The following is a 14,096-nucleotide window of genomic DNA, read 5'->3' as shown; positions in this document are numbered from 1 at the left end:
ACAAACAAAGTTGTGAGCAAAAGTGACACAACTCAGTATTGAGCGGAAAAGACGTTTTTTGCATTTTTCTCAATACTGGAAAGAGATAGCGCCTAAATGTCTTCGGCTTATTTGTAATTCTTTTTATTTTCTACAATAATGCCCAAGACACCTAATCGTTATCTCTTTCAAGTAGCGGGAAAAATACAAAAAACGTCTATTTCACCCAATGCTGAGTTGTGTCACTTTTGCTCGTAACTTTGTTTGTCTCTTTTTTGCTCTGAGTTTTTTTTCCGTCTCAGTTATGGATAAAGAGCTCAATTGGGTGTCAATTCATGTTCTATGGGTGTCAATTCATGCAAACATATTGCGATTGGTGTCTTTCTCAAGTGATCGATCGTTGCTAAAATGAGCATTGCTAAAATCATTCCGTTTAGTGAATAATATCTTAGAAGAAACCATTCCCTGTGCTTAAATTCTAGTCTATTTTAATATGTGTAATTATTTTTTAAAAAACACCAATTTTGAACCAAAATATTGAGTTAAGCTAAATCGCCAAACATTCCTTTTTTCGTCACAAAAAGCTGTAAAAAATGGTATGCTCTCCGTTTTCTCAAAATCAAGTTGCATCCGATTCGACGCAATCGAAAGACTTACTTGTGTTCATGGACTTCTTTGACGAGATAAGTGAAGAAAAGAAGGTAAATCAAATTTCGAATAAGTAACAACTCCTGTATGATTTAAAATAGACTAATTTAACATGGACTCATTTTTTTTTCTCAAAATTTCAGTACGAGTGCTTGCAAAATGAATTGAGAATTCCCGAAACAAAAGTCAATACGATTGGTTTGAGATGTATCCGAGATTTATCAAAATCTAATTGCTATGCAAACATCGATGCACTTTTGATTAGCATCAATCAATTGGCCCAAAGCTACATGATTCATTTTAAAGGTAATAATTTTTAATCTTTTTTCTTGCATTCAATTTTGTTTTTAATCAAATTTATTTCATTCTGTCACACCACAGAAAATCCGAAAATATATAAAATTGCCAATTCTTTCAAGAAAATTTGTTTCGAGCAAGCTGCTATTATCAAAAAGTGTCCCGATTGCTACGAAGCATGGAAGGAAGACAAAACAAAAACACAAAGAGCTTTCTTCAAACTAGTATGTTCCAAACCACATTTGGTGGTACTATATAAAGTGGATGAATTTCCGATTTGGCCGGCCAAACTGTTTTATATCAAAGACGGCATAGCTAATGTTGAATGTTTTGGTGATCAAACGGAAGACGACATACCGCTCAGTCAATGTTTTCTGTATTCAGATAAAATTCCTCGTGAAAGTTCAGACGACAAAAACAAGCAAGAAAGACTCAACCGCGCATACAGAGTAATTAAAACTGACTCTTCTCTCGTGGCTTTCATTTAAAGACATTTTTTCATTAAATTCAATTTTTCAGGACGTCGAAAAACATATCAAACTAATCGAAGAAAAATTCGGTGCTGGTTCGTTTGTTTCTGCTCCATATAAAATACAAGTCAGTAATTTGGAGCAGCATTTGAAGGACATGTTCCCAAGTGTTTATACAGAGAGCGTAGGTGCAACCGATGTTCTGCAGACAAAAGCAACATCCTCTGAAGCGCAAAGCGAAGCTGAAGAACCATTTTTTGGAGAACAATCCACGAGCAACTGTTTAACTACTTTCAACCGTAATTTGTCGACATTACCCGAGAGCAATATGGACATTTCAATAGAAAATGATGATTCCTATGATTCTTCCGATGACGCCGAAGAATGGGGTAATCAAAATCATGCAATTAAATTAGAGAGTACATTCGATATTGAAGATGCAGATGGAAATCAATCTGGTCAACTTGATGCACAAGACAACGTCTTGCAAGCTTACAACGGTGATAATAGCAACACAAGCATGAATGAAAATCGGCCAACAATCGCGGTAAAAACCAAAGATATATCGGAAAATGGTCGAAACCAAAATATTCGAAAACGTCGAAACGATTTGATGGAAAACCAGGCAGATCAATTGCAAAACAACAAAAAATGTAACGCCTCTAAATCAAGAAATTCATCAAGGGGTGGTGAAGAAGAAATCATAACATTAGACAAAGATCGAGTAGCTACCGAAGATACAAATGCAACACCAGAAAATACTCTCGTTCTGGTACTCAAAGAATACGACGATGTCAACAAACAAATCTACGACCTTAAAGCCGAATTGGAAAAACTAAAGACACGAAAAGATGAGCTTGGTAAAATACTTCTTCGAAAATGAACGAAGAATTGATATAGTTCAGATAGTTTTCAATATATACTTAAATTTTGCTGGAACAAGCTTCATTTGAGAACAAACAATTTAAATAAATTCATTTACTTTTTCCATCGAATATGTGTTATTTTTTTATTGATTAAACATAATAGTTCAGTAGAATTTAGACTTATACTAACTTGAAGCAAAATGTTGCAGAATTCAAAAGCGTGGCCTAAATTGCATAAAGAATTAGAGCGCTACTTAGAAAAAACAGCCGCACATTTCGAAAACATAAACACCATACGCTTTTTATATAAAGTGCATTTTCATTTCATGCCTAATGGTCTTCAAGTGATAACCATATTTATGAATTTTCTACATTTATTGGACGCATATATGCGTTCGTCGAAGGAACTCCAATTGTGTCTTGATACATCACGACAATAATCTGAATATCAATCCACAGAGTTTATCAAAGACCTTTGAGATTAAATCTATTTACCATTGTTTATATTTGTTTCAATGCAATTGAACTGTTTAAATTAAATGATCATAATTTATTAGCTCTCTATTTAGTTTTTTTTATTTGAAATCGGCATCTGTTTAGTCCTAACTTCATGAAATGTACGTGCAGTTTTCTACCTGTCCTTTTTCATACATCATTTGGATAATACACTCTCAGAAAGAGTCCAAATGCTCGGCAATAAAATTTATGGTCGAGTGTAAAATTTTTGTTCGACACTGCATATCATTCTAGTGTGGTTCTGTCTTTAACTTGCATTTTGTAGATCATTTTTACGAGATTCCGACAAAGTTTCAAAAAACGGTTAATAAATTAACATTTTTGAAAGCGTAGATGCATCTTCGTACGTCAAGCAGAAAAAAATGTAGGTTTGTATTCAAGGTTTTTCATTGTGTTTTATGACAACAAAAAAGGTGTCCGACTGTTGTTACAAAGTGAACAAATATTGGCGCCAAACAGATGCTACGTATTGGGCTACATAGTTCGGCAAGTTTATATACACATCCGCACTAAACCGTCGTTCGAGTATGATACCATTTCAAAGGAGTGCATTCAAAACGCCGAAAAATACGATCCGAAAATTGTTGCTGAAATTCATTCGATAAACTCAGTTGTAGACAGAACGTGCAGAAGGCAACAGTGAATCCGTTGTATTTGGATTTATTGAGTATTTTCAAATTGTGCTAGTTTGACCGTGAATACATGTTTGGATAAAAAAAATTGAAGCATTTGAAATTTTTCACTTTTACCCGCAACAAGCAGGATAAAAAGTGTAAGCATAAAACTATTTTGAATTAACAGAAAATTCACCGTCGAATAAGTAAAAAAACAAATATTTTTGACGTCATTAAATTTATACACCGTTTGAATTCATTGAAATGCCAGAATTTACATTTCACAGTCAAGTCGAGTATGGTATTCCATATGGATTTGTAGTTTTGTTGTTGCTATACAATTCATGCATATTGTCAACAATAGATTGTTGTTGAAAGTGCTTTGCATAGCGTCCAAATTTAGTGAAAAATACATACATATCGTACATGAATCGACTGTTATGGGTCATTGCCGCGAGCACGTATATTGCTGAACAATTCAAAAATATCAAACTAGACACACAAAATTTATTCAGTTCAGTTTTTAGATATTAATTCTTTCCATATCTGTCAATGTTCTTTTCATAAAACCAAGCTTTTTTTTCAAGTTATATCTCAGAACCTTCCGAAATTCCTTAAGAAATGCCGTGCCCCACATACTTACAATTAATTCGAAGCGAAGACTTACTGTTTATGGATTTTCTTGATGAGATTTGCAGAGATAAAGAGGTAAATAGAATTTCGAATATAACTATGTAGTAAAAACTCTTGTTTGATTTGAAATATTTAATTTTTTTTTAAATTAAACTTCAGTACGAGTGCTTGCAAAATGAATTGAGAATTCCCGATACAAAGGTCAATACAGTTGGTTTAAAACGTATCCAAGAGTCATCAAGAACAAATCGCCATGCAAACATCGATACACTTTTGGCTGACATCAATCTTTTGGTCCGAAGCTACATGATTCATTTTAAAAGTAGTAAGTTTTAATTTATTTAAATGAGAAAGTGTCGCTTCCTCTGTTATTTTTAATCATAATTTGTTTGCTGTGTCTTAGAATGTCCCAGAATATATGAAAAAGCCAAAAAATTCAAAGAAGAATGCGAAAGGGAAGCTGCTACCATTGAAAAATGTTCCTATTGCTACAATGCATGGAAGGAGGACAAATCAAAAAAACAAACCGCTTACTTCAAACTTGTGTGCCCCAAACCACATTTGGTGGTATTCATGAAAGTCGAAGGATTCCCAATTTGGCCGGCTAAACTTTTTTATATCAAAGATGGCCTGGCCAACGTTGAATGTTTCGGCGATTATCTGGAAGATGACATACCAATCAGTCAATGTTTTCTGTATTCAAATAAAATCCCTCGTGAAAATTCGAATGATGAAACTCAGCAAAGAAAACTCAATCTTGCATACAAAGTAATTAAAATTCACTTATAAGTTATCGTTCAAGATTATTCATTATTCAAAGCTTTTTTTGTTATCAAATTTCCAGGAAGTCGAAAAACATATCAAACTTATAAAACAAAAATTTGGTTCGTTTGTTCCTGCTCCATATAAAATACGTGTCAGTAATTTGGAGCAGCATTTAAAGGACATGTTCCCGGGTGCTTATGCACAAAGCTCAAAGACAAGTACTGAACAACCATTATTTGAAGGAGCCTCTACGAGCAACTGCTCAACTTCTTCCAGGTGCGATGCCGGAACGAACATGAACAATTCCATTGAAAATGATCAATGTCCCAAAAATTCAAATAATACTTTGGATGACCCTGAAGAACTGGATAATCATAACCATACAGCTGATGATGCATCACCTCCAATTAAATCAGGAAATTCATTCGAAATTGAAGATGTAGTCGGAAATTATTCTGGCCATGATGGTGCACAAGTCGGTGATACCGTCGATTTAACAATGATTGAAAACCATCCAACAATCGCGGTAATGACCGAAGGTACACCGGGAAATGGTCGAAACCATGGTGTTCGAAAACGTCAACCTCAAGTTGCATGCAAAAGTTCGGGAGGTCGAGCACCAAGAATAGAGAAGAAAAGAAGAGCTTCTGAATCAGGCAATTCGTCACACACAATTGATAAAGGGGAAATCATAATAACGTTGGACGATTACGAAGAGACAACACCAGACAAAAAAGCGAGAGTTCTCAAAGAATATGAGGAATTGATTATAAAAATACATAACCACAAATCAGAGCTAGGAAATTTAGAGAAACAAAAGGCTTTGCTTAGAAAATTTCTTGAAAAATAAACGTATAAGAACTATTTTATTTTTTTATCTTTTAAGACGAACCAAATAACAGCTGCATCGAATGAAAAAGATAGTTTTTCCCTCTTTTTTGACACAATTTCTTTGGATTTCATACTAGCAGATATTGAGTATTTTATTTAAGAATGAAAAATGTAAAAATTTGTTTTTTTATTTCACTTATTTTCCTGCACTGAATATGAGCAGTCCAAGTTCTCAAATAAACCAAATGTATAAAAAAGAGTTGAAATAATCAAACGAATATCGAAACATCCCAATTCACTGTACAAGAAGTAAGTTTTTTTTTTAAACAATCATTTTTTCTTTCATTTTGATCGCTCTAATGCAATGAAAATTGGCCGTACCTTACAACTCAGGAGGTTTACAAAATATGAAATTTTAGTATTTTTAAGTCGATTAGAATAACTGGATCATTGGCACAAGTATAAAAATTTTGAATAAATTTAAATATTTCAATCTTCATTTTACTGTTCTATCGAAAATATTGTTTTAGTTTTATTGATGGAACATAATATTTTGATGACTTTAACTCGAATCTACCCACAATTATTTTTTGTCACCGATTTTCAAAATATTGTCAAAATATGTTATGAAAAAAATAAGATCTGCATACTCAGTTTTTTCAATTGTCCACTAGTTTTCCCGAAAGTCGCCTTTTGTGATTTTCAGTACAAAATTGACGGAAAAAGTGGAAATTAAAAGAAATGTCGAAAAAACTCACTTTTCTTTAACAAATTAAAAGTTTGAAGTGGTGTAACTTGAAAATAATTCTATTAACTTTAGATTCAACAGTATCATTGGATAGAAGCATCCTTTAGGAATCATAAACATGCTATAGCATAATGATATTATCACTAGTTAGATTTTTAGTACCAAGGTTCGTTACTTGTCACAAAGCGTTACATATATGTAACACGGGGTAGATTCATTTCAGTAGATTTCAGCGAAGCGCTACAAGCGCGATCTCATATACTGTGAAAAAACAAACACCATACATTTGTTAAAATTCACGCTGAATGAAAAATAGTTTCAAGGCTTGTAGCTGATGATTTATTGAATAAAGTTGGTGGAAATTGCGTAAATTGTACGAAATGTTGTAAGTATGTTAAAGGAACATTGTGCTAGCATATGCGTACAGTATTGTTTGAGCAGCATAAAAAAGGGAATGTGAAAAGAATCTGATTTTTTCACATCTGGAAACGATTGGTTCGAAAAATTCTTAGGAAAAATGACAAATATTCATGAACAATTTGAAGAAAAAAAACCGGAAACATGCATATCATTTTATTAATACTATCTACTTATCTTTGCCTTTGCATTTTGTGAATATTTCAACATTTTTGAGAACTAAAATGCATCTTTTTACATCGAGCAGAAAAGGTTTGGGTACAAATTTAAGGACTTCTCCAAGGAAACAACAAAAAGGCAACAAGAACAGATCGACTTTGTAATATGATGCGTTGACGTTCACTGATAGTGCAAGTATTTATTCAAGTTTCAGTAAGCATTTGTATTTTTGCGCTCACAGCAGACTGATCATTTCACGAAAACGCTTTCAAATCAATCCATACATTGGCACCAAACGGATGTATGTGTTATACAGTTCAGCAACAGCTTATCGGATACGCATTCAAACGTCGTTTAAGTGTGAAGTCATTTCAAAGAAGTGTGTTCGGAATGTCGGCAAATACGATCCATATAAAATTCATTTGACAAACACTTGTGCACTCAGAATTTATTGGTATTAAGCTAATCTAGTATTTCAAATTGTGTTCATTACGCTATCTTGCAAGTTAAAATAGTGCGATTTAAAAAGAATTGAATCATTTGAAGTTCTTCACAAAAAAAAACAAAATTGATCTTCTGATCCGAAGATAAAAAAGTGATTTACTCTTCCGTTGACACATGCAGGTATAAGCAATTTAAAAATAACAAACAACCAATATTAGTTGTAGCTATTTTTCTTGATTTTCATTTTATACATATATGTATACAAATGTTGCATCAAGTCATTTGATTTTATTGCCATGCTGGAACTATATCCTAAAGTCGGTTATGCATTAATGGCTAGTGGTTTTGTTGCCTGTTGTTGTTTTTTCAATTTATGCAAATACATGTTAACCGTACAAAACAAAAGTCACCAGAACTTGAACGAAATCTCTCAAAACCGCTGATCTTTTCTTTCTTTTCGTCCCAAACAGCTTAAGAATGGTAGGAATCATGAAATTAACCACTTCTAATGGAAATGTTGCATCATTGTCAGCACAACCGAAAGATTTACTTGTGTTTATGGATTTCTTCGATGAGCTTAGTAACGAAAGACAAGTAAATAAAACTTGGAATTGTATTTTGAAACAACAATTTTTGTTTAACGTAAAAAAACATTAATGTTGATCATCATAACATCAATCAAAATTTCAGTACAAGTGCTTGCAAAGTGAATTGAAAATTCCCAATACAGATGTCAATACGATTGGTTTGAAACTCATTCAAGAGTCATCAAAGTACTATGCAAACATCGATACACTTTTGACTGAAATCAATATTTTGGCGCGCAGCTACATGATTTTTTTCAAAAATAGTGAGTGTTCATTTTGTTTGTAATAAACCCGTGTTGGATTCGATTTTCTTTTTAATCAAATTTAATTTATTTGTCGCCGCAGAAAATCCTAGGATATACAAAAAAGCCAAAGAGTTTCAAGTAACATGTTGCAAAGAAGCTACAACGATTCAGAAGTGTCCCGATTGCTACGAATTATGGAAAGAAGACAAATCAGAGTCACAAAAAGAATACTTCAAACTTGTATGCCCCAAACCACATCTGGTGGTATTCTATAAAGTAGATGGATTCCCGATTTGGCCGGCCAAACTGTTCTATATCAAAGACGGCTTGGCCAACGTTGAATGTTTTGGTTTGCAAACAGAAGATGACGTACTGCTCAGTCAATGTTTTCCATACTCGAACAAAATTACCCGTGAAAATGCAGACAATAAAAAAAAGCAAGAAAAACTCAACCGCGCATACAAAGTAATTAAAACTTATTTGCATATTAATTGCAATATATTTTATTATTTATTTTATTTCATTCAAAATCATTTTCGTTTTTCATTCTTCCAGGAAGTGGAGGAACATATCAAATTAATTGATGAAAAATTCGGTGCCGGTTCATTTGTTCATGCTCCATCGAAAATAACTGTTAGTAATTTGGAGCAACATTTAAAGGATATGTTCCCAGGTGTTTATGGACAAAGCTCAAAGACAATCGATGATTTCCAGACTCCAGTCACATCAACTGAAGCGCAACGTGAAACTGAGCAACCATTGTTCAGAGGACCATCTACGAGCAATGACTCAACTTCTTCCAGGCGTGATGTCAGAAGGAACATGAATAATTCAATGGCAAATGATCAATACACCAATAATTTGAATGATAGTTTGGATGACTCCGAAGAATTGGATAATAACGGTGATTCAACCATGAATGAGAATCCGCCAACGCTCGAAGTAAAAACCGAAGGTACACAGAAAAATGGTCGAAACCAAGGTATTCGAAAACGTCGGCACGGCGTTTACATAAGCCAAGCAAATCCATTTCCAAACAGAAAGAGCAGAGCCTCTGAATCGGGGAATTCGTCACGGACTGATGAAGAGGAAATCATAACGTCAGACGATGATGAAGGTGATAGCGAAGAGACAAATGCAACACCAGAAAGTAAAGAGAGAGTTCTCAAGGAGTACGAAAATGTCATCAAAAAAATCTTCGACCACAGAGCAAAAGTGGAAAAACTAGAGAAGCGAAAAGATAAGCTGGGATACATTCTTCTTGGAAAATAAACGGACCAGACATTTAACACATCTGAAATATACTTTTTTTTTTATTCACAACGAAGAATATCGAAAGAATTTTTTGTATTATACACACTAAAAAAATGAAATAAAATAAATTAAAAAAAAATGTCAATATCACCGACTGCGATTACAGCTGTATTTTATGATCAATAGATTCGAAAATAGAGACTCATCTGCATAGCCAAATATGAAGTTATTTTATACCAGAATATATTCATTATACTGTGCCACTCACTTTTGCAGAGTTGCATTATGAGATGGTCGATCCAATCTCCAACAGAGGTGTGAAATGATCAAGATACTTCCCGAATAATCGGAAATACTTTGATAATTTCTTCCCACAAATTATTCGCGCATCGTGCTCAGATGGCGATTCAGCTAAAGGCAAAACAAAAACAATAAACAGATCTGTGACTTTGATCTGATTTATTTAAATTCTACTTTACCTCAACATAGAGAAAAAAGGTCAATTTTTATGATGATAAATAAAACAAAACATGGATCCATGTTGCAAACGTTGAAATTATTCAAAAGTGTGACACTGGCAATAAATTACATTAGCTATGCTATGGATATTCCCAAATGGTAAAAGGTGAATTAAAAACACATTGGTTCACAAGTCACATGTAAAGCGTATTAAATGTGATTTCCAATCAATTTATTAAATTGTGTATTCTACAGAATAAGAATTTGTAACATTCCAGTTGAAAAAATGTTCTTCGAAATGTTTGCATATTCACATGATCTACTACTGGGAAAATCCACTTTCTTCACCAATTTGTGTTTTATTTTTGTCTTAAATGCTAAAAAAGGTTACATTTATACATAAATTAAAAAGCGATTCAAACGGATTTTCGAATGAAGGAACTTTGTGAATTAAATGAATCAACTGATGTTTTCCGGGCCTGAGTGGTCGTGAGAGCCGTGTCCATTGGAGTCGGGCGGATTGCCATCGTCGGGGTTCTTCTTTTGATTCTTCTTCTTTTTCTCAACGTGGCCGAAACAATGCTCACACTCGTCATCGTCCTCCTCCGATGAACTCTCGCCGAATGCCAACGGTTTCTGGTAGATGCAACAACCTGAAAAAACGAAGTTAGAATAAAATTAAACTTTTTATCCATAATTGATATCATATTTGTCACGTTTTTTTCCTCCAAATTAAAATTAATTTTTGAATATCAATGAAATAGGAAATTCACTGAAAACTCACATTTGGACTTCTTTTTGCCCATATTTTCATTGTCCACCGTATCTGAATTCCATGACACTTTTTTCTCGGCCGATGTTCGACGTAGATTTAGACGTAGCACTGGAGCATCCTAGATTATTTTTGAAACAAAAAAAAATGAAAATACATTTGATTGAATGAATAATTTAATAAATTTCGTATTCAATCGGATAAACGAACATAGAAAGCAATTTCATTGGAAAAGTGTACACATTGTTGCTATGTTTGCTAATAAAATCAGGCCGTGATATCAAATATAAAACCGAGCAATTTTGCTAACTAAGTACAAACAATTCAAAGACGCTCTTATCATATTTACATAACATTTTCACTTGTAACAAGTAAGTAAGTGCGTTGTGTCGACATTTTTTTGGGCGTTCAATATGTTTCTTTTTCTCATTTTCTTTGTTCTATTTCTCGGTTTTGCTGCATTAAAAGCATAATCAATTTCCATATTCTCTTCTAATGTCTATGCATCGACTGTTGTACAGCTCGATTTCGATTTTGGTGGGAAGAAGAAGAAGTAGGTCGGCATTGTTCAACTTTTTTTGTGTTGAGACATTTTGTGACAGAGTGCGCAAGTTATCTTGTGCGTCATTTGTTTACAGTTCGGGATTTCATTACAGAGTTCAATCGAATTTCAAGAATTCAGTAGATAGACAAAATTGAATTCGATTTCATGCGACTTTCACTGAGTTACATTCTTTGTGGCGCTATTCGGTTTACATCGTATTAAATGACGTTCAAGTTCAATGTTTGTGATTCTCATCAGAGAATTTCTGGGTTACATCAATATCTGGCTTTAACTTGATATGAAGCGAGCGACTGACGTCACAAAATTCAATTGCATTTATTTGTTTTCATTAAATTTGTATTTTGCCAAACAAACGCGTGGTAATAAGAGAGATTGTGCAGAGAACCAGCTCAATATCGATTTACTGTTGTTTTTCTCTTTTTCGCATGGAGCTGTGTTTGGTCGTAGTTTTCAAAAATAGATACAAATAATGTATATGTGTATGATATAATGAACCACAACACACATTCCATGTCGAAGCCAACAAACATATATAGTCTATACACGAAAATATGAAAAACAACTTGCTAGTCCTATCCATGGTGCATTGACATGGATGCCGCAAAAAAGAACAACAACAACTTATCTCGCGATACGAAATATTCTATGGGGACTATCAGCCATAAAGTTGGTTCATTACGAGGTGGTGTTTTTGGTGTGTCTTGTAATTTTTTCTCTCCATCAATCATTTTGATTGGTGTCCGAAGGATTGGCCTAATCCACATCACATCTACACCATATAATCAAAATAAATTACAACTTTTCGATGCAAAGCACATTCAGAATTTTCTTATCGTTTTTTTTTTTTATTATTTGCTCCAAAAAGTTGTTTACAAAATGTTCATTGAATAATGTTTCGTGTGCGTAAATCGTTGATTTTTGCATCGTCATACTCAAGAATGTCTCTAAGAATTTCGTCGGTGTGTTGACCTAGCAATGGTGGAGCGGTTCGTGCTGTGTTGGATGAATCACTGTATGTGACCGGCGGTCCAACGACTTTTATTTCACCTCCAGTTGGGTGCGATAATGATTTGACTAGACCGATTTCTTTGATATGCGGGTCATCAAACACCTCAGCTATGCTGTTGATTGGGCCGACTGGAAATGGCGCATTTTCAAACAATGACATCCAGTGTTGTGACGTCTCATCGATGAATATATCGGAAAGAATCGATATCAGTTCGGCTCTATGCTTGACGCGTTGAGCGTTATTGATGAATTTCGGGTCGGTTGGAATGTGTGGGATGTTTAGATAGTCGCAAAGCGCTTGAAATTGTAAATCGCTACCCGTGCCAACCGTTAAATAGCCATTTTTCGTTTTGAACGCCTCATACGGAACGATCGATTCGTGTGCTGTACCCCATCGTTTGGCCTCTTTTTGTGCATTTAGATAATTGGACGCAACATTTATCAAACTTGCAACTTGAGTCGATAGCAAATTGACATCGATTTTTTGCCCTTTGCCAGTCTTCATTCGTTGCAGCAATGCTGCCATAATGGCACCGTGTGCGTATAATCCAGTGGCTAAATCAGTGACGGCAACACCCACTTTAGATGGTGGCCCATTTTCAGCGCCCGTTATATGGAGTAAGCCACCCATTGAAGCCGCGATAACGTCGTAACCGGGACGTTTTGCATATGGACCAACCGCACCATAACCAGTAATGCTGCAATAAACTATGGCTGGATTAACTTGACTTATGTGTGCATAGCCTAAATTATATTCGTCAAGTTTGCCGGGTATGTAATTTTCCACCAAAACATCACATTTCCGCGCTAAATCGTAGAGAATATCAGCGCCGTGTTTCAAGTCGATACAACAGCTGCGCTTGTTGCGATTGTTTGCCAAAAAGTAAACCGAATCTTTGGAGTTTTTCACAAACGGTGGACCCCATTTGCGTGATTCATCACCGCTGCCCGGTCGTTCGATCTTTATCACATCCGCACCCAAGTCAGACAATATCATCGTACAGTATGGACCAGCCACTAGATTTTCGGCAAAACAATTTATTTCAATTCAGTTTCATGTTTTGTTACAAAATTCCAAAATGTCATTTACCAATTCGAGTTAGATCTAGCACTCGAATCCCATCCAACGGATATGGCTTGTTTGGCTGTGTGTGTTCAGTGATTGTGGTGGTGGTGGCGGTGGAAGAATATTTTGTGCGAAGATTCTGTTGACGTGCATTATTATTGAAAACAACAGCCAATTTAGCAAAACGTCTTATCGTGAACATTGCGACACTAATTTGAACGAACCGAATACGTACACCATGAAACGAAATAGATCAATAAAATTGACTAACTGAAATGACGACAAACTAAATCACGACGACGACAACACACTGATTCTTTTTTTATAAAAATGTTAACACCACCTTTTTTTCTATAGCGATAGAATAATCGTGACTGCTAGAGGCAAACGCTGCTGTCAACAAGAAAACTGCTGACATGGGTGTGAGTCTAGTTGATACCAATATATAAATACAGATGAGATAGTCAAACAGATACACACTCACAAATGACGTTTGTGATTAAACGTATTTCGTCAGTTGTTCGACCGTCCGAAAGAGAGAGAGATCAAAAGTGCCAATTGCGTTTTTCTGATATTGACACCGATTACGGAATTGAACTGTCAAAAGTTCACACATGCATCGCTAATAATACACACGATCAATATCATTTAATTAATGGATTTTGCTAAATCCCATTTAAAATTACAAAACAAACGGCCTAACGGTTATGACTAGTTGTTATTATTCAATGATAATATGACTAGTTGTTATTA

At 34.6% G+C, this 14,096-nt stretch overlaps 4 protein-coding genes across 4 annotated transcripts in view; 2 read left to right on the top strand and 2 right to left on the bottom strand.

Annotated features, from left to right (window-relative positions):
* The first annotated feature begins 572 nt into the window (after positions 1-572).
* On the top strand, positions 573-2,312 carry LOC129567553 (MYND-type zinc finger-containing chromatin reader Zmynd8-like). The gene is made up of 4 exons (XM_055444605.1): positions 573-680; positions 771-933; positions 1,009-1,373; positions 1,444-2,312. The coding sequence occupies exons 1-4, from the start codon at positions 573-575 to the stop codon at positions 2,275-2,277; spliced, it is 1,470 nt and encodes a 489-aa protein (XP_055300580.1). The 3' UTR covers positions 2,278-2,312.
* A 1,699-nt stretch (positions 2,313-4,011) lies between these two features.
* Positions 4,012-5,638, top strand: LOC129567552 (uncharacterized). The gene is made up of 4 exons (XM_055444604.1): positions 4,012-4,098; positions 4,183-4,348; positions 4,427-4,791; positions 4,868-5,638. The coding sequence occupies exons 1-4, from the start codon at positions 4,012-4,014 to the stop codon at positions 5,636-5,638; spliced, it is 1,389 nt and encodes a 462-aa protein (XP_055300579.1).
* A 4,614-nt stretch (positions 5,639-10,252) lies between these two features.
* Positions 10,253-14,096, bottom strand: part of LOC129567364 (E3 ubiquitin-protein ligase PPP1R11) — a 4,516-nt gene continuing 672 nt past the window's right edge. The window contains exons 2-3 of the mRNA XM_055444180.1: positions 10,717-10,825; positions 10,253-10,585 (exon numbers count right to left, since the gene is read on the bottom strand). Coding sequence (XP_055300155.1) covers positions 10,392-10,585; positions 10,717-10,825 — 303 coding nt within the window. The 3' untranslated portion in view covers positions 10,253-10,391. The remainder of the gene's footprint in view (positions 10,586-10,716; positions 10,826-14,096) is intronic.
* On the bottom strand, positions 12,094-13,791 carry LOC129567363 (succinate--hydroxymethylglutarate CoA-transferase). The gene is made up of 2 exons (XM_055444179.1): positions 13,368-13,791; positions 12,094-13,294 (listed from the first exon to the last, which is right to left on the bottom strand). Exons 1-2 carry the CDS (start codon positions 13,543-13,545, stop codon positions 12,150-12,152), a joined length of 1,323 nt encoding a protein of 440 aa, XP_055300154.1. The 5' UTR covers positions 13,546-13,791; the 3' UTR covers positions 12,094-12,149.

This window comes from Sitodiplosis mosellana, unplaced genomic scaffold (genome assembly GCF_009176505.1).
Source record: "Sitodiplosis mosellana isolate CC-2019 unplaced genomic scaffold, AAFC_SMos_1.0 Smas_scaffold_11, whole genome shotgun sequence".
Taxonomy (NCBI): Eukaryota; Metazoa; Arthropoda; class Insecta; order Diptera; family Cecidomyiidae; genus Sitodiplosis; species Sitodiplosis mosellana.
This window is presented reverse-complemented; position numbering and strand designations above follow the sequence as displayed.

What these genes read in the sequence shown, in the direction of transcription:
- LOC129567553 (XM_055444605.1), top strand. Translation starts at nt 573, where the DNA reads ATGGTATGCTCTCCGTTTTCTCAAAATCAAGTTGCATCCGATTCGACG. An exon ending in CTACATGATTCATTTTAAAG is followed by an intron (nt 934 to 1,008) that starts GTAATAATTTTT and finishes GTCACACCACAG; the next exon opens with AAAATCCGAAAATATATAAA. An exon ending in GACTCAACCGCGCATACAGA is followed by an intron (nt 1,374 to 1,443) that starts GTAATTAAAACT and finishes TCAATTTTTCAG; the next exon opens with GACGTCGAAAAACATATCAA.
- LOC129567552 (XM_055444604.1), top strand. Translation starts at nt 4,012, where the DNA reads ATGCCGTGCCCCACATACTTACAATTAATTCGAAGCGAAGACTTACTG. An exon ending in AGATTTGCAGAGATAAAGAG is followed by an intron (nt 4,099 to 4,182) that starts GTAAATAGAATT and finishes ATTAAACTTCAG; the next exon opens with TACGAGTGCTTGCAAAATGA. An exon ending in AACTCAATCTTGCATACAAA is followed by an intron (nt 4,792 to 4,867) that starts GTAATTAAAATT and finishes TCAAATTTCCAG; the next exon opens with GAAGTCGAAAAACATATCAA.
- LOC129567363 (XM_055444179.1), bottom strand. Translation starts at nt 13,545, where the DNA reads ATGTTCACGATAAGACGTTTTGCTAAATTGGCTGTTGTTTTCAATAAT. An exon ending in GCTAGATCTAACTCGAATTG is followed by an intron (nt 13,295 to 13,367) that starts GTAAATGACATT and finishes CCGAAAATCTAG; the next exon opens with TGGCTGGTCCATACTGTACG.